General features: G+C 38.0%; 1 protein-coding gene across 9 annotated transcripts in view; it reads left to right on the top strand.

Annotated features, from left to right (window-relative positions):
• LOC135469214 (protein hu-li tai shao-like) overlaps window positions 1–25,416 on the top strand; it is a 35,329-nt gene extending 9,913 nt beyond the window's left edge. For 2 of the 9 annotated variants that reach the window (XM_064747786.1, XM_064747787.1), the window contains exons 2-20: window positions 5,012–5,122; window positions 8,979–9,230; window positions 9,675–9,823; window positions 10,023–10,253; window positions 10,608–10,751; window positions 11,039–11,137; window positions 11,681–11,857; window positions 12,302–12,444; window positions 12,617–12,746; window positions 13,005–13,118; window positions 13,426–13,518; window positions 13,780–13,975; window positions 14,392–14,499; window positions 15,213–15,314; window positions 16,272–16,358; window positions 18,567–18,632; window positions 19,893–19,955; window positions 21,963–22,048; window positions 22,425–25,416. In XM_064747786.1, coding sequence (XP_064603856.1) covers window positions 5,056–5,122; window positions 8,979–9,230; window positions 9,675–9,823; window positions 10,023–10,253; window positions 10,608–10,751; window positions 11,039–11,137; window positions 11,681–11,857; window positions 12,302–12,444; window positions 12,617–12,746; window positions 13,005–13,118; window positions 13,426–13,518; window positions 13,780–13,975; window positions 14,392–14,499; window positions 15,213–15,314; window positions 16,272–16,358; window positions 18,567–18,632; window positions 19,893–19,955; window positions 21,963–22,048; window positions 22,425–22,529 — 2,412 coding nt within the window. In that variant the 5' untranslated portion in view covers window positions 5,012–5,055 and the 3' untranslated portion in view covers window positions 22,530–25,416. The remainder of the gene's footprint in view (window positions 1–5,011; window positions 5,123–8,978; window positions 9,231–9,674; window positions 9,824–10,022; window positions 10,254–10,607; window positions 10,752–11,038; window positions 11,138–11,680; window positions 11,858–12,301; window positions 12,445–12,616; window positions 12,747–13,004; window positions 13,119–13,425; window positions 13,519–13,779; window positions 13,976–14,391; window positions 14,500–15,212; window positions 15,315–16,271; window positions 16,359–18,566; window positions 18,633–19,892; window positions 19,956–21,962; window positions 22,049–22,424) is intronic. The other 7 variants (XM_064747789.1, XM_064747788.1, XM_064747791.1 and 4 more) reach the window with 7 other exon arrangements.
• Window positions 25,417–25,930: the final 514 nt, after the last annotated feature.

Here is a 25,930-nt window from a genome sequence, read left to right as displayed (position 1 = left end):
AGGAGTGAGTTAACTCCTGATACACTGTGTATGCTTTGTGTTAGGAATAAAGGCCAGTAAATCTCCCGGTGATGAGATATTTGGTAAGGAAGCCATGTCTGTTGACAGTGTAATGTTATAGGGGTTAGAATTAGGGAGTAGTCTGAGGATGCTGATAGCTGACCATAAGCTGCTTACCAGTATGTATGGTGATATCTAGGACATAGCTAAGCCTCCACACAGTCTCTGTTTACAAGTGCCTACCATAGATACCCTGCTTACAACATACACTGTATGTAGTTATGACAAAATTGGCAACATGTGTACAGTTGTATTTGTATCTGCATTGTTTGGAATACATGTGGTTTTTTATTTGCATTTATACTAGATCATTAAACATCAAGGGTTTCCAAGATTTTGACATTTGGGAGGATGTCCTGTACTAGGGTAAAGAATTTTGTTGTTAGTTTTATGTATGAACTTCACATGGTGCTGTACCTGCTGAAACAGAACATGGAGAATTCTTAGTACAGCACATTTTTTGCAATGAAGAAATAGATTATCATAATTGTGTTGTAGTTCTGGCAGCCCCAAAGGGCTTAAGTGTCCACGTACATACCGTGTACATTTGCTCAAGATGTACTAGGATTGGTACTCCAGAAGGAGTGGAACTGTGCGCTGAAAAGTCTGCACACTAAGATTTTGCAGTTCTTAGTGCTTCCTTATGTTCCACTTCTTACATCATAACGAGAACACCTTTCATCTAATTATGATAGTAATTGCATCAAAGTACTTTTGGAACACCTGTGGGAATAAAGGCAATAATTTTAAATTGCTAAATTCTTTTATCCTGTAGAACATCTTTGTGGAATTTTCTAGTGATGAAGCTAGTATTTTGTGATGGAAATGGCCAATCAAAAGGTCATTTTACACATTCCAATGTAAGTTGTAAGCATGTAAATCTTATAATTTCAATTTCTGAAAAAATAATTTCAGAATTTATTTCACGTTATTCAAGTGTATAGTGAGTAGGTTTAGTTAAGAAATGATGTGGCTATTTGTATGTCCCATTTTCTGGAAGTGGAACAGTCCACCTGCCAGCTGTCTGTTCCATGTTGTCCATATCAGTGGGCTTGCATATATGTCTGACCTCTGAGGGTCAGGGGCTAGCCATACATCAGCATTCTAGTCTGCACAGTACTATACTGTAAATACCTTAATAATCACACCCACACTCTTGTTTTGCATGGTCCAAAATAGCTATCCTCTGCCATACCTGTATGTATCTTCATGAAGTTCTGCACATGACAGTTGTACATATATTTAATACAGTGTATTGCTGTACGTATGTTATGGTGATTTTGAGGACATTTTCTTAGAAAGGAAAGAAACTGAAATGCTTGCTGGTGTGGGAGGATGGGGTGATACTTTATAATAACACAGAATTTTGCTGTGATTTGGATAATGTCATACCCGTATCAATTCACCCCAATAGTGACCATGGACATAATAGTGTAGATCTTTATAAATATTTCAAATGGATCAATGATGAGGAAGCGAGATGTCTAACAAGTACATTGTACGTGAAAGCTGATGAAGTGTCTTGGCTATTTTGATGAACCTAATGGCCAAGTGAACAGTAAATGTAGGTTAAATGCTACTGTCATTGTCTCAGACCACATTTGATGGTACACATCAGCACTGGCAGTGTTCAGTGCTCATATGATACAAGTACATGTCTTTGTTGTTTGTTGCACCCAACATTTTTGGTACATTCACATCCAATGATGTAAATGTGTTTATTTGATTGTCGTTTTACACCTTTTCAAGAATATTGCACTTGTACAATGGAGGAATGGGACAGTGAGACAAGTTTATGGATGGAAACAACTGTGCAGTACACACATGTAGTCTGTGGCTACAAAGCAGTGTACTTGCAGCCCTGCCCTTATGCATTATTGCCCTCCCGCAGTCAGTCATCTTAACCCAGACTTATTGTAGGCCTTGTGTAAACTTAGCTGAACCAGAAATATGTTTTCGTCTGACTATAGCTATGTTATTTCAGGTATAATGGAATAGGAGTCCAGTAGAAAATAGTGAATGACCTGTCAAGCTGTTGTACATAAGCTTTGAAATTGTTTCTTGTTTGCTACAAAAACAAGAAAGGTTAAACCAAATTACTGTTATTAGCATTATAAACTATACATGCACGCAGCACCAGTGTTTAAGCCTATATATAATTTTATATGTTCATTTGATTGGTGTTGAATGACGTATGCCATTTACGTTTATGGATCAATCAATGGAGGAATCAGAAGGTATCAGAGTGAAGTGATCTTGAGCAGGTACATGTGTACAACACAAGGCAGATATACTGGTAAACCCATGTGCTCTCTTGGGAACAAAGAGATAATTTAGTTTGATTTTTAATTCTCATAACAGTATAAAAGTCATGAATATGATCCACATTAGTTTGGTATACTTTTTTCTGTGTGTAATGATTTTAACAAAAGTGATAGTAGGACCCATAAAATACCTAAATACAAGAGAAAGGGGACAACAGTGGAAATATTTATGTACAAAGAGCTTTGAAGTGCAGCATGCCCCATTTGAAATGAAGGTATCATTAGGTGAAAATTAAAATATTATATCTTTGCTGTTACGCGACCAACCCTTCGGAGAAAGACCCACAACCAGAATTTTTTTTCGTTTTTTTACAGGTGCCAAATTTTTTTTTATTTAAATTCATTTCTTTTTTTTTTTTTCTTCGCCGATCATTTGAAATGTCACTCTGTTTATACAGGTGACGGAGGCTCTTTTGAGATGTACAATTTCCGAAAATCCGGTCAAAGAATGGCTTATGGTATACGTGGAGACTGCTGCCATCCTTAGCGCGGACTGTGTGTGCACCCGGTTATGACATTGTATCTGTATTCAGCTACCCCATCAACAAATTTCGCAGCACACACAATAATTAATGTCCAAATCCACTTAGTACATGGTCTGTCCGCAAGATAAGACATTTATGCACCTTTTGCAACCATTGACACAGACCTTTAGTCCAGATTTCCTCAGAATGTCTCAGTCTGCTTTGAGCTACTCACCGTGTGATGCTGTCTTCCTGATTGGCCTAAATAGGTTCATTAATCACGCTGACGTCTATTGAGAACCTGACGTCATGTAAAAATATATCACAACATTAATTAAGTTTCCAGTCATTAGAACATCTCAGCAAGGTGGACAACGATGTTGTTTTGAAATCTAATTGTTGAGGGAAGTAGAAGTATGAAGTGACAGATGCTTTTAAAATGACAAGAAATTGACGCTGTGACTGTGAGTTTTTTCTTTGTACCACCTGTGCGCAAGAGCCACGTGCGAAAACAGTAGCTGCAAGTTTGCGAGTAGGGCTCAGAAAGCGGGATATAATGCATGTACCACATTTAATTTTTGGCGTTACTTGTAAATGAATATGCTTCATATTTATGTACAGCCTGGCATGTATCTCTTATTGGACATTGCATGATGTTGGTATCTAAATATTTAGTTAATATAAATTGCAGCATGTGGGATAACGCAAGCTGAAACCCAGCAGGAACACAAACATATGCTCATCATATATATGTACATGTATATATTAAGTGCAGTAGATGTACATGTATCTTCTGGGTAACATGAGGTAATTCAGAACTCTACCTCCTTCTCTGCACATATGTACAATCACCCGGGTGTAACAGCTTCATTTGCAGCTGCAGGCAGTAATAAGTAACAGCCTTTGTTGTAGAGGGATGAGCTGTAGGGGTTATTGATGTGTAATATACAGACAGACACTGATCAATAGATCACCATGCACCACGGCCTCCATGTGGTATGTCCATCCCACTCTGACACATCATCATGAACACCATCCTAGGCCGTACAAGTGGAACTGGGTGTGGAAACACTGCTGGATTACCAGTCGCCATTGTTAACAGACGGCCAATCCAGTAGGGAGCTGCAGTAGTGGAATTGTGGTGCTGCCAAGTTATGCGCTGTACATGTGTGTGCATAGTAGTGCTTATACATGTACCCTTGTATGTGTAGTAATACATGCTCATGTATGCTGACAGCTAATGCTTGGTTTATACATGTTCCACTGTTTCACATGCTGTTGTAAAACACTACAGGTTTTGGTGGCCATGTGTTTTACTGGTACATGCACATACAATTTGTGAAAGTTTTTTTTTTTTTTTTACATACATTAGTTAACTCCAACACAATGTATACATGTATGTCAGACTGCAAATATGTATATATATATAAAAAAAATCAGTTATTGTATACAAGAATAAATGTCTGTTGTGGGCAGAATTTATGTGTGGAACTTGTACATGTACTTCAACAAGTAATACAGCTGAATTCCAGGCAATAGTTTCCTGCTTGTACATGTGGTGATTGGTCAAAATCTTAATATACATTTGCAGTATTTATGAGCAGATTTTTTTTTATTGTTTCACACATTTCATGTCATTGTGAGCATGTAAGTGATGTGCATTTGTCTAATAATGATTAAATTTCGGTACCTGTGTAACAAAATTATTTGGCTTTCCTGATATCTGATATCTTGAAATAATTCATACCTTTCTCATAATGTATCACATTGTTCATACAACTTGAGGTGTCTGTTTTCTCCGACCACAAACATGCTTCCAGGTTGGACAGACTCCTTCACAAAGCCATCCTTGTTCAGTTGTTTGCAGTAGTGAAGATGCGGTTATTTGATACACATACAAGTACATGTATAATTCATATAATTCAACACCTTACATGCTTGTGTAGAACTGTAAAATCTTTGTGTACAGCTGTGTGTGTTTGTTTTTTTTTTCATTGTTGTACATGAAGAAAGATAAGATTGTGTGTTTCAGGGTTCTGATTTGTTACCTGTACATTAATTTTTAGCTGTCGACTTTGATTTGTCTGTTATGCTTTAATAAGTAAAGGACATTGATAAGAAAAATTACTATCACCCACTCACACTCAGAATATTCTGTTGCAGGGCACACTGATATCCCGTAGCTGGCTTAGCCGTTGCCTGGCGCTATGACAGACTCAGCCCCCCAGATGAACGGGCCAGCCAGCCCTTCCGGCAAGTACATCGACTCCATAGGTATGTATATAGTCATTGTCTAATATCTGGCAAAAACAGTGTATGTTGTGCCCATTCATGACAAAAACCAGTATAGATTGTGCCCATTCATGACAAAAACCAGTATATATGGTGCCCATTCGTGACAAAAACCTGTATAGATTGTGCCCATTCATGACAAAAACCAGTATAGATTGTACCCATTCATGACAAAAACAGTGTATGTTTTGCCCATTCAAGACAGTACATTATGAAAGACCCATCTCTGTACTATTAGGCTTGTATGTGATGCCAAAATGAAAATAAACTAGAACTTTCCGTTATCTACATTTATGTGATAAGCAGTGAACTTTTGGAGGCGAAAAGTTCAAATATATATATGCAAGGTTTTCAAATGCTGGGCATTAATCCAGGACGTCGGTCTGTGAGCAAGGAAATTCACCACTATTGGCCCACTGATTCACAGAAGTCATCTGGATGGAAGTACACTGGACAAGGCATTCTTATGGATATACAACTTATTGGTTTATTAACACGTTTCGATGTAGGTACTAACATCGTTATCAAGTGAATGACATCAAAACATAAATGGGTTTAAATATAACAAGTAGGGAAACAAGTGTCTACAATAGAACAAAAGACATATATGGTCAGTACTGCTTATGAGATTAAGGGATAGGGCTCGGTGGCATTCCTGGTCGGCTTTGAGGGTTAATAGGTCGTACGGTGAGGGGCATTTCCCCTTAGCGTATGGCCTATTATGCCATGGTTTTCATGTAGACATCATCTCTACATGTACATGCCATGGTTTTCCTGCAGACATCACACATACATGTACACGCCATGGTTTTCCTGCAGACATCACATGTACATGCCATGGTTTTCCTGCAGACATCACATCTACACGTACATTCCATGGTTTTCCTGCAGACATCACATCTACATGTACATGCCATGGTTTTCCTGTAGACATCATCTCTACATGTACATGCCACGGTTTTCCTGCAGACATCACATCTACACGTACATTCCATGGTTTTCCTGCAGACATCACATCTACATGTACATGCCATGGTTTTCCTGTAGGCATCACATCTACATGTACACGCCATGGTTTTCCTGTAGACATCATCTCTACATGTACACGCCATGGTTTTCCTGCAGACATCACATCTACACGTACATTCCATGGTTTTCCTGCAGACATCACATCTACATGTACATGCCATGGTTTTCCTGTAGGCATCACATCTACATGTACACGCCATGGTTTTCCTGTAGACATCATCTCTACATGTACATGCCACGGTTTTCCTGCAGACATCACATCTACACGTACATTCCATGGTTTTCCTGCAGACATCACATCTACATGTACATGCCATGGTTTTCCTGTAGGCATCACATCTACATGTACACGCCATGGTTTTCCTGCAGACATCACATCTACATGTACATGCCATGGTTTTCCTGTAGACCTCACATGTACATGCCATGGTTTTCCTGTAGACATCACATCTACATGTACACATCTTTACCATTTATCCAACCGTCTGATCTTCTTTCCCAGTTTCTGTGAAAACAGTGGGTATGCATTCATGTAGCTATAGGCTGGCCATATGGTCTCTGCAACTTATCTGCTATGCCCTGGGGATAAATGGTCAGGAAGTTAACCTTTCTGATCAGTACTGGTCAGCAGACCCAGTCAATAGACTCTGCTGTCAATATACTCTCAGTCTGGCCATTTTCCATATTTATAGCACAGCTTTATGTACAGTACATGTATTAACTCTTGCCCATTGGGTGAGTAAAATGGCTCTCTTTTACATGCACGATTTTTACATGTGGGATAAAAAAAAAAACAAAAAAAAAATGTAAGCACGGTATGCCTACATATTAAGCAACTTTCAAATCTGGTGTAAATGTTTCTCTTGGGTGAAATTTTATGTAGAACATCACATGTTGTGCATTTAATTACGAAGTGTATCTGTTCTGCCTTTGTCCTGTGAGCTACTGGTTGGTCTACATGTACATATATGTACAGTATATATTTATGCTTCTTATTGGTTTAAATCGGCTTTCAGGACAGAATAAGGTTTACTGAAGTTAATGTACATGTTTTATGTATTACAACAATATTTACTTGAATTGTAGGGCTCTTATTATATACTCATGGAACAATACCCATGAACAGGGTTGATATGTCCATCTCTTTAACAGCTGAAAGAAGGGGAAAAAAAAAACAGAAATTTTAATTTAAACTGTTACACAGAAGATATGCAGCATGTTTGTCTATGATTGTTTCCCCCCCCCCCCTCCCGAAAGCTAACGCTGAAAGTTGTATGTAACCTTCAGAGGTTAAAGCATGCTTACAAACACAAATAATACTTTTACTTTCAAGTTTGTCAGCTGTGAATCTCATAGAGGGCCCAACTATCCACACATGTACACGGATTGATGTACAGTTCACAGTGTACAGTGTAATGGTGAGAAGCCTGGTAATTCTCAGGGTGCTGTGCCAAAGTGATTGACCCAGGCCACAGTGGAGAGCATAACCTCTGACCTTATGGCTGAGTGCTGCTAAATGACTTCCTGTGTTGTGAATTCAGACCTGCTATGCATGTGTACATGTTCTGTCAATGTGACTAGTACCAGTATACAGAAGATCATCACTGTGGTAATGCAGTATACATCCATCATGCGAGAGATAGAAAGACAACTTGCAAATGAATCCTCTCACTTCACATTACATTCACTGAGTGAGTGTATAGGCACCATTTGTATATATTATAGATGTACATTGCCTGTCAGGTTTTGACTTCTAGAAATAAAGCCTTCTCTTACAGTTCATTGCCATCATGTACTTGGAGGCAAAATATTCAAAATTTCATGGCTGTGAGTTTATTTTTGCTTACAGATCATGATTATGTTCATTATGTTCACTCTTTGATACATCATTTATCTAAATGTCATTGATAAATAAGTTGGTTCAAAACTTTAAGGAAACCTGTAAAAAGAATAAATAAGCTTATAAATAGTTATGGTACATGTAATCTTCAAAGTTTCTATAACTTATTAAAAGAACATGTGCGTTCAGTTTGGCGTGGCTAAATTTGTTCAGTCGTGTTTTAAGCTTTTTAAAGTAAAGAAAAAAAATGATAATCATAGTTGTTGTAATTTAGGTGAGCAACTGCAGCATCAATTTTTGTGATTTCATATCGACATGTTCATATCAGTATTTCACTTCATTTCGCCACAAGCTTGGAAATATTTACTTTGGTGCATAATATGATTGGCAAATGTTTTAACTACTGCTTACATTATTAAAAGGTTGCAACTGCAGCTTGTTCCCAGACTTGCACTAAAGATAATCACTTACCCTAATTCTTCTGAAATTTGGGACAGATATTAGTAGTGCTGTAGAATATTTCTTAACCAGCCTTTTGGAAAAGTAAAGATATGAGTACGTTGTTCATTAGATGGTGTAAACCGTGTGAGAAAAAAGAAACTCAATTTTCCTACTAGAATTTCCTACATATATAATTGGCTAAAATGAGCAGATGAGGTGTCCCAAAATTCAGAAGAAATAGGGTACATATGAATTCATGGACTTTAGTGAAATACTGGGAGTGTTTGTATTTGACTCGTTTATTACCAGGTGCAAGGTAAAGGTACTGTGAGTACAGAAATTCGAGTAATAATGTTTTAAAGTACCATTTGCTTGACTAGTCAGCTATGTATTAAGCATTTTATGTACCAGCTTGCTTACTTTCTTTTTATTCTTGAAGACTGGTGGTACATGTGTGTGAAACACATTCAGTTGGTTTCTGGTTGGGGTTGTGAGTGAGATTTGTATGTAACATTTCTTCCATTTCAGATCCAGATGACCCAGAATACCAGCGAAGTATGCGCCGTCCCGCAGATGTCAAGGAAGATGTCCAGCAGATGGAACAGCGCAAGCGTGTGTCACTTGTCCTCAATAGCCAAGCTTTTCGAGAGGAGCTCGAACACGTAGTGGAAGATCACCTGAAATCTGGCCAGAACCCAGCCAGCCTATTAGCCCTTCAACAGATCACAGACTTGCTCCTGCCTCACATGAGTGTCAACAAAGGTGTCATCTCCAGGGGATGTAGGTGTCAGGCATCAGGCCCAAATTCTTCTGACTTTTACTGGACCTTGCACCCACCAATGCAACATGAAAATAATCTCACTTTTATCAGTACTTTTATTTCAGTATCCAAACCATATAGCTCTCTATTTCGGCAAGAGCACATCTTTGGATTAAACATTAGACTACAACTTCTATAATCTTGAGACATTTTGTTGCGTACAAGGCTGTGTTTTTGTATATGTATATGCATACCTGAAAAGAGATGTTCACATTTTGAATATTTTCCACTGTGTGTTCCAATACATCATTTTATTACATGTTTTATGTTGATAAAATTAATGAATAACATCATACATGCAACATAATTATTATAACTTCAACATTATTATTATAACTTCTTACGAGCAGTGAATTGTCGTGAAGCAGAAAGCTGTATAAGTTTTTTTTTTTGGTTAATTTCAGCTACACCAGTCATACCCATCAACGATATTCGTGGTGTTGACTCTCTTAACTACAGCAAGGTGGAGAAGCTTATCCGGTGTAAATTGGCTGCCCTCTACCGATTGGTCGACATTTTTGGCTGGACCCATGGCATCTATAATCACATCACAGTAAGCTGATTTGAAATTTCTATAAGGTTAGACAAATCCATATTTCTCAATATTAGAAATTCGATTGGTTTTTTTTTGTTTTGTTACTCTTCATTAATTATTAGCATTTGAAGTGTACATTAACGTAATGTGTGTGTATTAGCCAGCATGCCACATATATGAAGTGTCTTTATGAATGAAAATCTCCTTGCTCCTTCAGGCTAGAATTAACCAGGAGCAGGAACACTTCCTCATCAACCCGTTTGGTGTTCTCTATGGGGAGGTAACTGCGGGTAGCCTGGTGAAGGTGGACATGCAAGGTGAAATCCTTGACCTGGGCACAACAGCCCTGGGGGTGAACAAGGCGGGCTTTACACTGCACTCTGCCATCCACCAGGCTAGGCCTGATATCAAATGTATCATCCATCTCCACACCCCAGCTGCTGTTGCTGTAAGTCATTCATAAATTCCATGCCGTACTTTTGTGTGTTATCAAATTTTCAAACTTAAAATCCTTGACAGCTGTTTTTCATATCCACTGATGTTTTGTGTACAGCAAAGAGGTTAATTATGGAAGGATGAAATCTCCTGTTTATTGATATTGAAAGTTTATTCTCAGATGAAATACAAAGACGGTATATGTTAAATTTGATGTATGTACTGAACACCATGAATTAGCTACAGGTGAATCAACTTTTTGTTACAGTGTTCTTGTATTAATGATGTGTTGTAGGGGTGTCCTCTTTATACATGTCTTGCTTTTCAAATTGAACTGATGAATGCATTGCGCTGTATTTTCTTTCAGGTGTCTGTCATGAAATGTGGATTGTTACCAATCTCACAAGAGGCTCTTATCTGTGGTGGAATTAGTTACCATGACTACAATGGAATTTTAGTGGACAATGATGAAAAGGAAATTTTAACCAGAAATTTAGGACCAGTGAATAAGGTATGGCTAAGTTGGACATTAAAGTGAGCAGTTTAAGTAAAATGAACTACACTCGAAAAAACCTTAATGGCAAATATAAAAACCCTGGAAGTAAATCCTAGATATCAGCACAGCTGGTAACCTTGGAACTGTTGAAATGGTAGTTTACATGAAATTTTTAATTTAAACGAACAATCTCAGGGTCCATGGTTCTACCATTAGGGAAGTTCCAACCAACCGGAAGGTAGATAGCGCTTATATATCACCCTGTTACGTAATCACATTTAACCACTGATTTCTCTCCCCAGGTCTTGTTCCTGAGGAACCATGGAATTGTAGTGTGTGGCTCTACCATCGACGAGGCATTCCATTATGCCTTTAATGTAATGGCAGCTTGTGAAACACAGGTAGGTTGACCGGCTTCACTGTATGTTTGCATTGTCTGCTTAGTTTACCTTTCTGTGCCAGCACTTCAGAACACTTCAGAATTCGTATCGTATTTTAAGTTGTCTGGATATAGGTTTCCACAAATAAGATGTGGTGTTGCATTTGATGTATAAACATTAAAGCATTTCAGCTGGAGTAATCAGTTAGAAACTTTGTGATAATGAATTTTGGTTAACTTATTTCCTTATTTGAATACACGTGTACATGTCGTGATGTAAAATGTTCATCAGGCAAGTGTATGTTTGTGTATTTATTTATTTGATTGATGTTTTATGCTGTACTCCAGAATATTTCACTTATACGACGGCGGCCAGCATTATGGTGGAAGAAACCTAGGCAGAGGCTGTGGAAATCCCCTCGATTAATTGCAGGTTGCTACTAGACCTTCCCATGTGCAGCTGGAGAGGAAGCCAGCATGAGCTGGGCTTGAACTCACAGCTACCACATTGGTGAGACGCTCCATTGTGTCACTCCTGTGTGCATGGCCTGTTTGTGTGTTTCAGATACGTGCAATACCTGCAGGGATTGATAATCTAGTACAGGTGAGCGATGAGCCGAGACGACAGGCGTTCCTGGTGGGCAGTCAGGGAGGGGGAGGTGTGGATATGGGCAGTGGAGGACGCAAGTGGAGGGTCGGGGAGCTGGAATTTGAGGCCCTCATGAGACTACTAGACAATGCTGTAAGTGTGACAAACTTCCAAATGAATGCCAGACCATCATAGTTCCTGGGTGCTGTAATTGTTCTAGACAGACAGTAGTAGTGCCGAAAGCAAAAATTACATGTTTTCTGTATTTCAGAAAAGTGAAGGCACATGCTTTTTATTACATGGACTAACCAAGTGATAAAAGAGTAACTGTGTACTGTTATCGTTACATGTATATATTGGTTAGAAAGGGTAGAGCAGATGTCCTAAAAATTAGAACAATTACAGTAACTGATGTAGATTTAGTTGGTAGGTAAATAATATTTCCAGTTATATACAACTAGATATTTGTTAAAACTTGTGAAGTATGATGGGAATAGTAGAAGAAAAAAAAAATAAATAAAGTACACCGCCTTCATGGAATTCCATTATTTGAATCCTATTGCTGAAATACTAACAACCATGTTACTTTATTTATAGGGTTACAGAACTGGCCATGTCTACCATCAACCAATCATAAAGCGAGAGAAAAAAGAAAGGTCCAATAGTGATGTAGAGATCCCCCCATCTTCCAGTTCCTTCACATACGTCTTTGATGGAGACTATGAATCTTCTAAATACAGGTATGTAAGTTTTAACAGGAAAGTGACTTTTACTAGGAGAATATTGATAAATAATTTATCAGCAGATTTCTGGCAAATAGTCGGACAATATATGGATGTGGAACTTGTCTCTCAGTACATGTATGTGGCTTTGTTTTTTCTGTGAAACAAGTCTGGTATTTTTCTCTGTTAGGTCCCCTCTGAAGGCAGCTCTGGAGAGGCAGAAACAGCAATATAAGGCTGGCTGGTTGAATTCACCTAACACATACGCAAAGCAGGAGATAGACGAAACTGGCACAACAAACCCTAAGAAAATCACACGGGTAAGAGCGTGTCTTAAAACGAAATTTGTTATTGGCGGCAGCATTTCAAGTAGTGTCTCTGTTTGAAATTCTGATTAGCAGAGTAAACTTCATTTTGACAGTAATATTATTTCACACATACCCACGCGAAAAAAGAAACGAAAGACAAAAAAGTTCATACTCTGTTGTATGTTTATGCAAAGTAAAACTGTTACATTTTAGTGATTTGTGTGATTGATTTGTGAACATGGTATAATCCGTGCCATTTGTTTTGTCCAGTGGGTACCTGAAGGTTCACCGACTAACGCTGGTAGAGCAGTGAAGATAGAAAACCCAAACCAATTTGCCCCACAGGGAGATAACCCTAAAGAATTCAGACAAAAACAGAAACAGGTTTGTATGTATGGCGTGGGTTAAACAAGATCTAGATTGCAACAAGTACAGTCATTGTACTGTAAGCACTTGCACTGAGCTCTGAATTTTCTCCAGCTGGTAGTATCTCCAGGCTCTGAGGGCAGGTTTTGTTCTGTCCATAAACCACAATTGTCTGCAAAAGCAGTGAAGTGAATTAATAAAAGGATAAGATAGGTCTTTCTTCATAACTGATACATAGTGAACATTGGTACTCAGTAATTCTGGAGGAAGTGTGAATATGTGTGTGTTTGGTTGTGTATTAATTTTCATGCTCTTTCTTTGCTAGATCAAGAAGGATTATTATGAGGAGAAAGTGTCCGCTGGACCACAGTCTAAAATCCTGGAGGGTGTCACATGGGACGAGGCACAGAAAATGAAAGTAAGAGTAGAGTTAAGTCTTATTATGATAAATGCTTTGATGTACATGTGATGAAATCTGTTGATCGGTATGGTTTTTTATTTGAGATGTTTATGTCAGGGGTGGTCTGTTTGTTCTTTTTAATGGTTGTGTAACATCATGAACATGATAATAACCCACGTAGGACTACAGGAGTCTGAAGCAGAATATAAATTGTGCATATTTTTGCCAGAGATAGCGTGCATCCTGAAGGGTAAAAGTGGAGCTCTGTGTCTGTTTCAGGATGGTAACTTGAGTGGCACAGCTGACCAGGTGATTGTGTTCGGAGCTGCCTCCAAGGGTATCATCCAGAGGGACCATCAGCACAACGCTGTCGTCTACAAGTCACAGTACACTGCCAACCCCTTCGAGAATGTGACAGAGGACGAGCTAGAAACTTACAAGCGTCAGGTAGAGGGCAAAGGAACTGGGGATAATGGTGAGCCTTTGAGGTCACTTATTATTGGGAAACAATACGTCTGTGGGTGAAATTGTTGAGTATATAAAGGTGCCCTAACTGTTAAAGAAGCTAAACGAAGAACACAGGTTTAAAATAAAGACTAAAGTCTTTTAACTGGATTGTCAGAGCTCTGTTCATCTGAGAACAATGTTTTAAGGTTTGTCTGGAAGGTATAACGATGCTCTGCTGGAATGCAAGTTCACCATCAACAGTAATATTTTATGATCTCTACTTGCTTCTAAAGATGCATTTTTTTCAGGCAAATTTCTGGGTTAGTGCCGAAATAGGACTACTGCAGATTTGGTGTCTCCAAGAAATCATTGTCATTTCCCGAAAGTTGAAAATTCAACATGTTTAAAAACTCATGCCTTTTTAAAAATGGGCTTTTCTTCCAGACTTATCTCCTGGCCCAGATGGTAAACTGATTTCATCAGACGAGAGAATCCAACAAATTCAACAGTCACGAGATGGCGGGGGAGATGCAAGAAAGTCTGATGGAGAAAGTAAGTCTTTTGTCACATGTACTCATAGACAGTCTTACTGTTTTTGTGGGTCTTTTCCGCTGTGTATAATCATTGGAAATTCACAGAACTCGCGATGGCTCAGTGCACTGGACGATATGGCTGCCCCATGCATTTACGGCAAATCGAACTTGAGGTCTTGTTAGAAGGTGACAGTGTGGATACGCTGTAGCCTAATGTTAGAACAGGTAAATGAAGTGGCTATGATTGATTTGCATGAACTTGAGACGTTACTGCTCGTTCAGTGACTGACCTCTGCCCAGAGCATGGGTTAAGTACATCACTCACTTGTGATACAGAGTAGATCTGCTTGAGTGGACAAATGTGTGATCTGTCTTAAGAAGAATCAGTCTTCTGGCATTTATGCTCCTGCTTTTCAGAAAGCTCCAACAAGGTAAATTAGTCTGCAACACAAATTATAGAGAATATGAAGCATTACAGCCCCAATTTCCTCTGTCTCTCAACTCTGTAATGACAGTTAAATTGTTTTGATTGAGTTGAAATGGTGAAGGTTGGAATGTGGAGATTGTCATGCATTTAAAGATGTTGTGAAGTGATAGATGAGCCTCGTCATAAGCCTTTATTCAGTGTTGTGGCTGTAGTTTATAGTGATAGTTGTTCATGTTAACAAAGATCTTCTGTTGCATGTGATTGTGATTTTCTCTGTATGTGTATCTTGTGCATGTTGTGTTTAGCTAGCCCAGTGTTTGTGGAATCCAGTGTTGATACCGAGGTGCCCAATGGGGCAATGCCTGAGAGTCCCCGTCGTCGCGAGCCAGAGGAAGGCAGACAGGAGGGTTAGTATAAAACTTTTCCGGGGGGTGGGGAATATAAGAGCAGGGGTATGTCCAGTTTGTATATATGGATATTCAAGCTGTATGATTAGCTCTCCAGGTACAGTTTTCCTTTCCACAAAGGCTCACATATGGTATATATTCCTCAAAGGCTGGACTATCCATATCTGAAGCACAGGTGTCTAACATTGTGTATGTTCAGTTCACATACATGTAGTGTATATGACTGACATTCTGCTGATGTATTGTACACAGTTGACATATTTTCTTGACAGTGTGAGAGTTATTACTGTAATGTTTTTGAAAGATCAACCCATTTCAGCATATGATGGGGCAAATCAGCTTTTATGTTGCCAGAGATTCAGAATTTCATATTAAAAAAAATGTAACACTGGAGACCTGATAATTTTGATTTGGGCTTTTTAATCCCATGAGTCATCAGTTGACCTCTGCGTAGTTTATTGCTTCGTCTATTCTAGTCTGTTCTTAACATCAGTGGAAGATATAAATGCACACATGTTTTACATGGTTTCGCTTATAAATTCGATTGTTGTGCTCAAAACTTCTGGATCATGTTACGTATTTTAAATGGTGTCTATAACTTGTACTTTCCCCTTTGAAAACTACTTGTTTTACCATTTAACAGTCAGTAATTAAAGTACCCTTTGTATTCAGACATTTGCAGTGTTTGTTGTACATGAAGTTGTGTATGTTCTGACCTAACAAAGTAGTTGTTTGTGTACCCTTTAAAAACCTTCTGTGTATAATCCACTGCTTTACAGTACTGTTCTATCCTTCCCTTGAACTGAGCACCATTTCTGTGTCGTCAACTGCAAAACTGTAATGAATGCAAGCTACAAACTTATGGTGATAAGTTTCCTGTGTCATGTGACAGTCTGAATGACTCGTATCTTTCTCCACGATTTTGAATGCCTGCAAGTGATGAATTTTTATCAACAGCACAGCGAGGGCGGAGACGCTCGAAAGAAACAAATATTGATGAACCTTACCCTGTACCTGTTCCTAAACCTGCACCGCGATCAGTGGGTTGGTACACTGGCTGTTATATAGTAACATCCATATATTTGTGGTCTTAACCCTGCACCTTATGATCACCCAGTCACTAACATGTGTGTCCCCATCATCTGTGTCTTAACATCATTTCCCTGTAGACTTAGCTGTAACATGGATGTTGGCTTGTCATATACCATTACTAACAAATTGTCACTCCTAGAAAAACTTATCCAGCTGAAATTGTACTTCGATCAAAGACCTGTTTTGTTTAAATCTTGATTGATGTATGGAAGTGGTAACAATTGAATCTGTCATCTTGATCAGTAAACAAAGGTACTAGTACCTGTACAATGAAACTGTCTGGATTTGTTGGGCGTGGCAGAATGTTACATGTACAGTTGATATACATGTGGATATTTGTTAGACGTATTACAATGTGTATTCTTTTGTCATATCATTATTTGTGTATCATTCATGGTGTAATCTGTGATTGGCAGAGGTTGAGGGATTGTTTCAACCATGAGCTAGTTTTCACATGGAAAACTTCAGGAAGAAATTGGTCCTACAGGTCTCTTTGCTCTTCACCCATTAGCACCTCAGATTTTGTTTGCTATGAACCTGTTACTGGTATTCCTTGTTTATGGTCTTAAAAGTATTTCCAGAAAGTCAGAAATGTGGGGTGTCCAAACAGCCCTTTGTGTGACCATTTTGTTCAAAGGTTGTAGAGATTTCATTTCTTCAATCTCCCCCATGTTACAAGTGCTAAAGACATGGTGTCCAAGAAGCACTAATTTTGTACTTCACTCTCTAAAGTACATTTATGTCTAATTATGACAAACATTAATGTGACCAGCTTCAAAGGTTTTCCCACTGGCTCTCGTTTGACTGTAACAAGGCCCTGACTAAGAATGAAACGGGCGTAATTTCAGCCCTTGATTGTTCAGTACATTTGTGTGAGTTAAGTGTTCCCTTGAGAAGGGCACGGGCTTGCTGTGGGCACTAAGGTTTCCTACACTCATAAGCTTGAATGCCTTCTTGTAACTACAAATTCTAGTACAGTAAATTGGATGAATAGGTATTGAAATCCCCACCCACCGACCCCAGTGAAACTGATGTCCTGTAACAGAGCTGTTCTTTAATGCAGTTTTTTTCTTTAATATGTTCCAAACCAATACATCAGTAAGATCATTTCTATCCCGACAACATACATAAATTTGGTTAATATAAGATATACTACCCTTACCATAGCTATATTCTGTTACAGTTGAGTCTTAATAAGATACAACCTTACGTGTTTGTAGTTCCAGTACAGCATGATCGTATTAAATACAGATTGAATGTATCTTGCAACCAGCGTTGTCCTCCTGTCTTCGGACAAAAGCCAAGTATTTGTATAAAAAATGTGGCAAGGTCAGACATCTTTTTTGATGTCTTTATGAATACATGTACATGTTTGTGTATTGCTGCTACATCATCTGCTTTCTCAGAAATCATGTCCAGTTTGTTAGCCAACATACTGCATGTGCAAATTAATTGTCATGTGTTCCATTTTCATGAAGCAATTTGGATCATTTCTCAATTATTCCATTTTTATATCACATAAATATTTTTCATTTTTATTTCATATCATTGCTTATTAGTTATTGCTACTTGGAAGTTCTCTGGGTTTCATCACCACCATTATTCTATCATTCATGTTTTTACTCCATTCATTGACTGACACATATACATAATATAGCATAAGAACATTGGTTGTATTTTGAAGCTAATCTATTTACCAACATATGTACCTTGGAATAGGGCTTTAGGCACAGATTTTAGATTCACACCATTCCTAACTGGTATTTGCTGTGTTTGTAAAATTTAATCATGCAACATGTATTAAAATCATTATTTTATAATGATATGTAAATTAGGATTTTAAAGACATGCATTTACCACTGCGCTGCATTAACTCTGCGCTGAAATTCTGTTAAAAGTACGCAACATTTATTGTTAAAATATGAGATCCCAATGCATAAAATGTTAACAAGACATCTTGAGAGACAGTAGTTTATGTATGTACCTCGTAGTAAAACATATATTGTGTTAACAGGGATATTAACAAACTTCAGGTGAAGCATGTACAAGTTTGCTGTGTTTAAAATTGCTTTTGAAAATGATTATATTTTGCGATGTTTAGTTTTGTTGCGTTTTTTGCTGTGCCAGTTTTATTTGAGTTTTGTTTTGGCATGCCTCCAGAGCCTGCACGACAAGCCCCTGTCCAGCGCTCTGAATCAGCCCGCCACCCAGAACGCTCAAGAGATCGTAAGTTGCATGGTCTTAATCAGAGCTTCTCAGTCACGCTTGCTCTCTCCTTGGCTTCAGCTTTTGCATGACTTTAAAATATGCATCCCTTGGTAGCATGTTCATGTAGTCCTTAACACAACGTTTTGTTTATTTGCTGGCTTAATTTTTATTTGCTGGCTTAAGACACCTGTCAGATTCCAAAAAAGTGCTCAAGTTTTCTGTACGAAAGGCTTTTTTTCTTACATTAAAGGCTAGTGGACATTTAAGCACATGCCTCTTTTAAGCACCAACTCTGTCCAACAACATAAGCAGCTTCACTACTTACCTCCTATGTTTCTTCTGTATAAGCTATCCTACTTCTTAACCGTTAGCATAGTTTTTCTAAGGAACTTCAGCACCTTAGACAAACATAAAGTCATACAAACAAAAATATTTTGCTGAAGTACCATGTCACAGTGTACTGCATAATTGAAAGTAATGTAAGCTTGTTGATGTGTTAGAAGGCAAGCAGCAATGGTCGTATATATTTGAGTGAAACTGTTCTGCTGAATAATGCTCATCTAACACTTCAACACACCACTTACAAAGTGATGCTAGTCAACAAATCTGAAAAAGAAAAAAAAAATGTATTTTTCAATTTTTTTTATTTTAGTTTTTAAAGTTATGTAACCTGTGGATACATGTGAGCTTTCCCTGGGCTCTGTGTGCTGTCCTCTCACTGCCCACCACCATCGTATTAGTGAAATGTTCTTGGGGTATAACTTAAATCAAATTAATAAATTTAAATTTATGTGGACAAAGTTTATGGGTAGACCAGTTCGTGTAGGAGCACATAAAATCAACCTTCATTGTCAAGCATATTTTCTGCACAGCTGTACCACTATTTGCACAGAACTGAAATATAAGAAGAGTGTATCTTAGTTGGCTGCCTCTGTCCCCCTGAAGTAGTTCATGTAGGTGTAGTTCCACCCCTCTTTTTTCTTTTGCTATCTTATTTCTGCTTGGCTGTTAATCATTTTCATTTTCAGTTAACAATTTCTAAAATTATTTGAAGCTAAGGATAAGTAAGACTGGAAGTTGAATGCAGTTTTAAGTACATAGCGCTCATTAGCATGATAAATGCATAATAATTTTGTTGGCTTTGTGGCCTATATAATAAAAGAATAAAAAAATCCTATGAAGAGCTGTCAAGTGACTTGTTTTGCTGGCATTTTTTGCATGCATTTTTTTTTTTTTTTTTGTTGGCTTATGAGCTAATTTGCATGGTTTTGTCTTCAGTTATTGACGAGTTACAACAGCGTGGTGTTGATCGGTCGCAATCTGAACGGCGGAGGAGATCTGGTAAGATCTTAGATCTCCTGTTCACGAGCACGCTGTGTATGGATGTGCTGTTTACAGGCAACATAATCAGTACAACCATGGAGTTTACCATTATATTATAGGATAGGCCTTTAGATGTGCACAACACAGCATAACCTTAAAGCAGGCATAATAGGGTTTCTGTAAAGCAGCATCTAGAAATGCATGGCTACATGAGTATATCAGAGATACCTACAGTGCTGGTTGCATGTTACATACTATTGTGTAGATGTTATATGTTTTAATAGATATGTGTAAAAGTGCAGGTCTTTGCTTGTGATACTTTTTACCAGAACCTATTGGGATTTTTTAAAATTTGTCCACAAGTTCAGATTTACTACCACAAAGCTGTTACTTCAATTAAAGGCTTTTACAAATTTAAAATTTAACAAACTTTGATGATTCTTAACAACTTCAGTAATGTGACACTCTGCTGTCCGGTTGTCTATAGGAGGTACAATAGTAAGGAATTGAAAATTCAAGAATATTTGGTCATTTTGAACATTTTTTCCTGACTTTCCAAGAATCTGCTTGGGATTCATGGCAGTAATCAGATTTATGCGAAAAAGAATACTTTTTCTAGCATACTGAACACAACAATCACGGGATAGAGTGTACATGCTGCAGAGAATGGTGGATTGAGCAATCGCATTATGGAAGAAAGTGACAAAAATTATGAATGACATGCAGTAGCAATATTACAGCAGTATCGTGTCCAAGTAACAAGTAGCATTGTTATGTTTGTTTATTTTACCAATAAATAGATTTGACAAGAATGCCACACTGCCATGCCTGTTGTTTTATATCTGCTTGGCTCTGACAACAAATATGGATATTAAGGGTTAGGGGAACTAACTTGAATTTCTGACAGTCGTGCAGTCCTCATATACAATTGAAAATCTTTTAGGTTGGCTGAACATGTACAGCAATTATCTTCAAGGTGAAGTGCATGACACACATGTATTTGCCTGATAAAGCTACCAAACTTACCTGCATTATGTGTATCCTGATACATGTATGTTCTTGGTACTTGCTTGTCCTGTGACATAAATAATGTACAGTTGAGTAACAAAGTAAGCCATGTATAAATTATCCATGTGTATCCTTGTTCAAGTGTCAGTGTTATTTAATCTCTGTTTATTATGAGATAAATCTGTATTTCTGTGGCGAGGACACTGTATGATTACATTCACAGACTCCTAGATGATGTCATTCACATATACATGTACCTACACCAGAATGTTCTTCTATAAACTCCACTTTTGATTTTCTGAGAATACCATTCATGTATCAGTGTTGTAAATATATATACGCCTTCACCAGCGTTTTCCTCAACAGACGGTTTGGTTTATATATCTGACATTTTACGCCTGGTAATTGCTATGTCACAGATTCTAACAAACCATTTTATTTCAGAGTAACTGTACTCTTGATTTTCAAAGATATGGTTTCGACTTTCAGTGATGATTAAATGTGTGTTTTAAAAGGTATATGCAAGATGTCCGTAAAATGTGTTTGAAAGTTGTGCGCTATGTTTAAACATACAGGTAAAGTACGTCTACGTGTAATATGGGTGTAGCTGTAAATGTTACCTGTAAAATGGGTGTAGCTGTACATGTACATGTAAAATGGGCATAGCTGTACATGCAGTATGGGTGTAGCTGTACATGCAATATGGGTGTAGCTGTACATGCAATATTGGTGTAACTGTATGTGCAGTATGGGCGTAGCTGTACGTGCAGTATGGGTGTAGCTCTACATGTATATGTAATATGGGTGTAACTGTACATGTGTATGTAATATGGGTGCAACTGTACATGTAATATGGGTGTAGCTGTACATGCAGTATGGGTGTAGCTTTATATGCAATATGAGTGTAACTACACGTACATGTAATATGGGTGTAAGTGCACATGTACATGTGAATTGTGTACACATGTAGATGTAAGATGTGTGTAAATGTACATGATCTTCTGTCTGTGATTGCAGGAGGTGAAGTAGAAGGCAAGCCTGGTTCCCCGACCAAGTCGACTGACAGTGCTAGCGGTGGCGATACCCTGGATGAGAGCAGAGAGGTCAGTGTCCTAACCATCCAAAAGGGCATTTTTTGTATTGTCACAACTCTATTTAATACCAAGTCATTAGGATTGTCTAGTTTTTACCAACTCAATTTCTGGGTATTATTTCCCTTCAGACCTAATACAAGGTTACAGATAATATTTCTTCTAGATTTGAGCAACCTACGATGTGAGTGGAAACTGTAAGGACTTTCTTAAAAATGGGCAAGTTAGTCAAAAATGTAAGCATCAGACATTCTCTTTATTGTTTGCTGATGTCATATTTAATCCTTGAATGGATGAATGATTGAGGTTTAATGCGACATTGGCACTAAAAAGATTGATACATGCTAATCAAGCTATCATATCTCTAAATGTGTCTTTATTTTCATAGGGCTCCCCGACCAAGGACATGCCCTCTTCGCCCACAAAGGAAAAGAAAAAGAAGAAGAAATTCCGAATGCCCTCATTCTCAAAGAAGAAGAAGGAAAAGGAGTGAACTTGGACAATATGAGCGTTGTCTGCCGGCTAGCCTGTGACCTCTACAGCTTGATGCTTGTACATTGTACTCTCCTTTTGACGGTTCCCTCTGAGCAAGGATGACTCTATGCTGGCTATTATCTGCCATTGCTATACTATGTGTGCATTCTGTCTGGACTGACAACGGTCCTATTTCTCCTCTCCAGCATTGACTGATTGATATGTTTGGTGAAGGCTGTGTGGTGTGCTAGATGTTGGGGGGATGGGATGGATGGGGTGGGGGGCTGATTCAGGTTTTACATGTAGGAAAACTCTGTACTGCCAGGGTTTGTTTTTTTAATGACTGTAAATTTGTCTGCAATTCTCTTCTGTTTTTTTTTTTACTAGTTCTTTCCTCCATATTGCTTGCTTTAGACACGTGTAGAATAGGTTCTTTACTTCTACAGGTGTTCTAAGATCACCTACAATTACTTATCTATTGTTGTGGTTGAATTCGTTTTAAGCTCAGCAAAATGAATTCTGAACACCATTTGACTGACAAAGCTTTTTATTAATCTTGGGGTTCTCTCATACATTAAATGGACCATTAGGGATATTTCATAACTTGCCAAACATCATTGAGATGAATTACAACATGCTTTGTTGTGTCACTTGGCATGAGTGTGCCAAGTTCTAAAGTCACTCTTCCATTTTGAATTCATTCAACAGGCAACTAGATTGTGCATCCGTGATTATTTTACTAGCACCTTGATGACCCTGTTTTAGCATATCGAGAGAAGAATATAAATGTAAGAGGTGTTTGTATGCTGTGGAAATTGCAGTGTTCATGTTTTAGCCAAAGCATCCACATTGTTCATTACAAGTATTGTTTAGTGGTTTCCTGTGTTGTTTTGCTTCATAAATATAGCAAAGGTGATCATGATTGAGAAAGTAGAGAAATGTGCTTGGGAGTCAGGTTTTGTTTCTCTTTTCATTTTGTTTAGCATTTGTTGACTCCCAAAATGATGCTCAATATTTTAAAATAAACTGACTTTGATATATATAGCTTTTACTGTAGTCACAATTAATCGAAAAAGAAAATGATCACCATTATATAGATGTATTAGGAGAACATTTAATATGATATGATGCAAATTAGTACTAGCGTAGTTTTAATGAATTTGCCTTCTGAAATGAATGTATATAAACATGAAAGCCTAAAGTGTTAGATGTACTACATTGTACCGGGTTACTTCACTCTTTCGACTTCTGCTTATAAACTGTACCTGAACATAACACAGATATTTCATTATGACAGACCCTTTGCGTCAAAGGACAACTTATGGAAGATGGAATGGTGAATACATGTGATTGTTGTGGGGTTTTTTTTTGTTTGTTTGTTCTTTTTCCATTTTTATGTGAACCAGGATGCAGCTTTGGGCTTCAGTGAGAATTTTTAACCAATTTGTTTCCAAATGACATGCAGTTAAAAAGATGTGCGAGTTTTTACGCATGTGGTATACAGTTGTTAGTTTGTATGTGTTGATGTTTGTTCTTGGACTGTATTGGGGGTTGGTGATGTCCTTGTGAAACAGTCTATGGCTGGTACAACATTTCGGTGGGGCGCCAAGATCTGAATGGCTCCTTTGTGCGGTTTTTGAAGTAACCTCTACAAAAATGGCAGTGCACATAGCCATTATTTAGTAACCAACGATGTATGAGGAAATGTTATTTTGTTTAAATCTTTTTTTGTTTTCTTACCATATTTTTTTTTATTACAGATTGTGTATAGAGGTATTTTTTAAAGTTGTTGTGTAGCCCCTTGTGTTGTGTTGTCAGGAAACCCCCTGCCATCAGCCATGTGATCACATCCGAACACTGCTGACTGGGCAATTTAAAACTAACTAACCAACCAGGGCAGCGGCAGTGAGACCTGCTCGCCAATCAAGGGAGCTAATCTAGGTGTGATAGCTGACCCATGTGTCATTTGTACAGTAGAATACATTCAGAACTTATTTAACCTTAGCGTATCAGTACATGTAGTTTACAGTTCTGTACCCATTTCATCAGCCCAAGCTGGTATACAAAATTTTATTTTTTCAATTTGTTGTAGCAGATGGCATTTAGCAGTATAAGAAGAAAGGCAGGAGATATTTTGCATTTTTTTCTGCTATTTTGTAATGAAATATTTTGGAAGCGTTTAATATTTTAGTTTATTATTAATTTCGGCTCTTGTCCCCAACTAGGTTAGACATGGGAGTTCAAATGGGGGAAAAGGGCTGAATTGGCATTGAAAGCACAGCCAGGTGTATACAGAGGTTTACTATCCTTGCTTGAGCCAGTTGGATTTTTGGCCTTGTGTACATTTTGATGCACACTTTTAGGTTATTTTGAGGATCGTATCAATCGAATGATTAATAACCAGGTGCCGCCTTGACACTAGTGAAAGGCAAACAGCCTTGAGCAACTCCGGAGAAAAGTTTCTCTTTGTATAAACCGCCTATTCTGATGCTGATATTTCTGAATTTGCCCGCTGATTGTAGTGTAGTCAGTAGTCACTCAACCGTGTATTTGTACTTGTGAACGTCTCCAGTGTTTTTAAACAAGACAATGCCTTTGGTGTAGGTGGACAGAACATTGACTAGGATGAGGAAAGCAGAGTTGTCTCCCTCTAGGATATCATGGCTACATTCTTCCAGAAATCCGCTTGGCATTTGTCAATGAAATGCATAGTATCTGGTAAAGAAAGTCACCAGTCTTTGTTCTGTCTGTCTCTGAAGGCCAGTATATGGTGGTTCATTCGTGGTGACGTCTTCAGTTCGTAGCCTTGTCTTTATATGCCTATGGTATACTCCAGTGATGTGATCGCACAGCTTATTGTCAGAAAAGTCAAACTGCCTCAATAAAACGTAACCACTCAACTTCAATTTTAGTATTTGTCCATCTTTTCTTTTGAATGAATTTCCCTGTTGTTATGAAATGTTTATTTATTCATTGTTACATCAATGACGAGAGCACTTTCGGCGACATGGACACACCCTTCCACAAGAAGACACACACCTAAAAAGACTCCTTGTCATATGACGGAAAAATTGTTAAGTACGTCATAATACCCCAAGCATAAAGACATACATTCAGTGATACTTTTAAGAGAATGCATCCCAAATTGTCCCTAAGTGACTGGCAGAGCTACTTTTGAGTCATTATGTGATAACAGAAAAACATAGATTGATGCACTCATGGATATTTCTTTCACCAAAAGCGTCCTACGAGAGACTTGCATCTAGAAAAACCGGGATATCAACGAGACGTGTTTGAGGAAGATAGTCTTGGAGGTAAAATGTGGCTTGCTCTTACTTGATAAAGGTATTTCTGTGTGACAACCGCTCCATGCACAAGGGTTGTCTATGAGATTTTCTAGGAGTAGAAGTTAACATTTGG

The sequence above is a fragment of the Liolophura sinensis genome, chromosome 6 (genome assembly GCF_032854445.1).
Source record: "Liolophura sinensis isolate JHLJ2023 chromosome 6, CUHK_Ljap_v2, whole genome shotgun sequence".
Lineage (NCBI taxonomy): Eukaryota > Metazoa > Mollusca > Polyplacophora > Chitonida > Chitonidae > Liolophura > Liolophura sinensis.
Note: the sequence above shows the minus strand (reverse complement) of the source record. Positions and strands in the feature narration are given on the sequence as shown.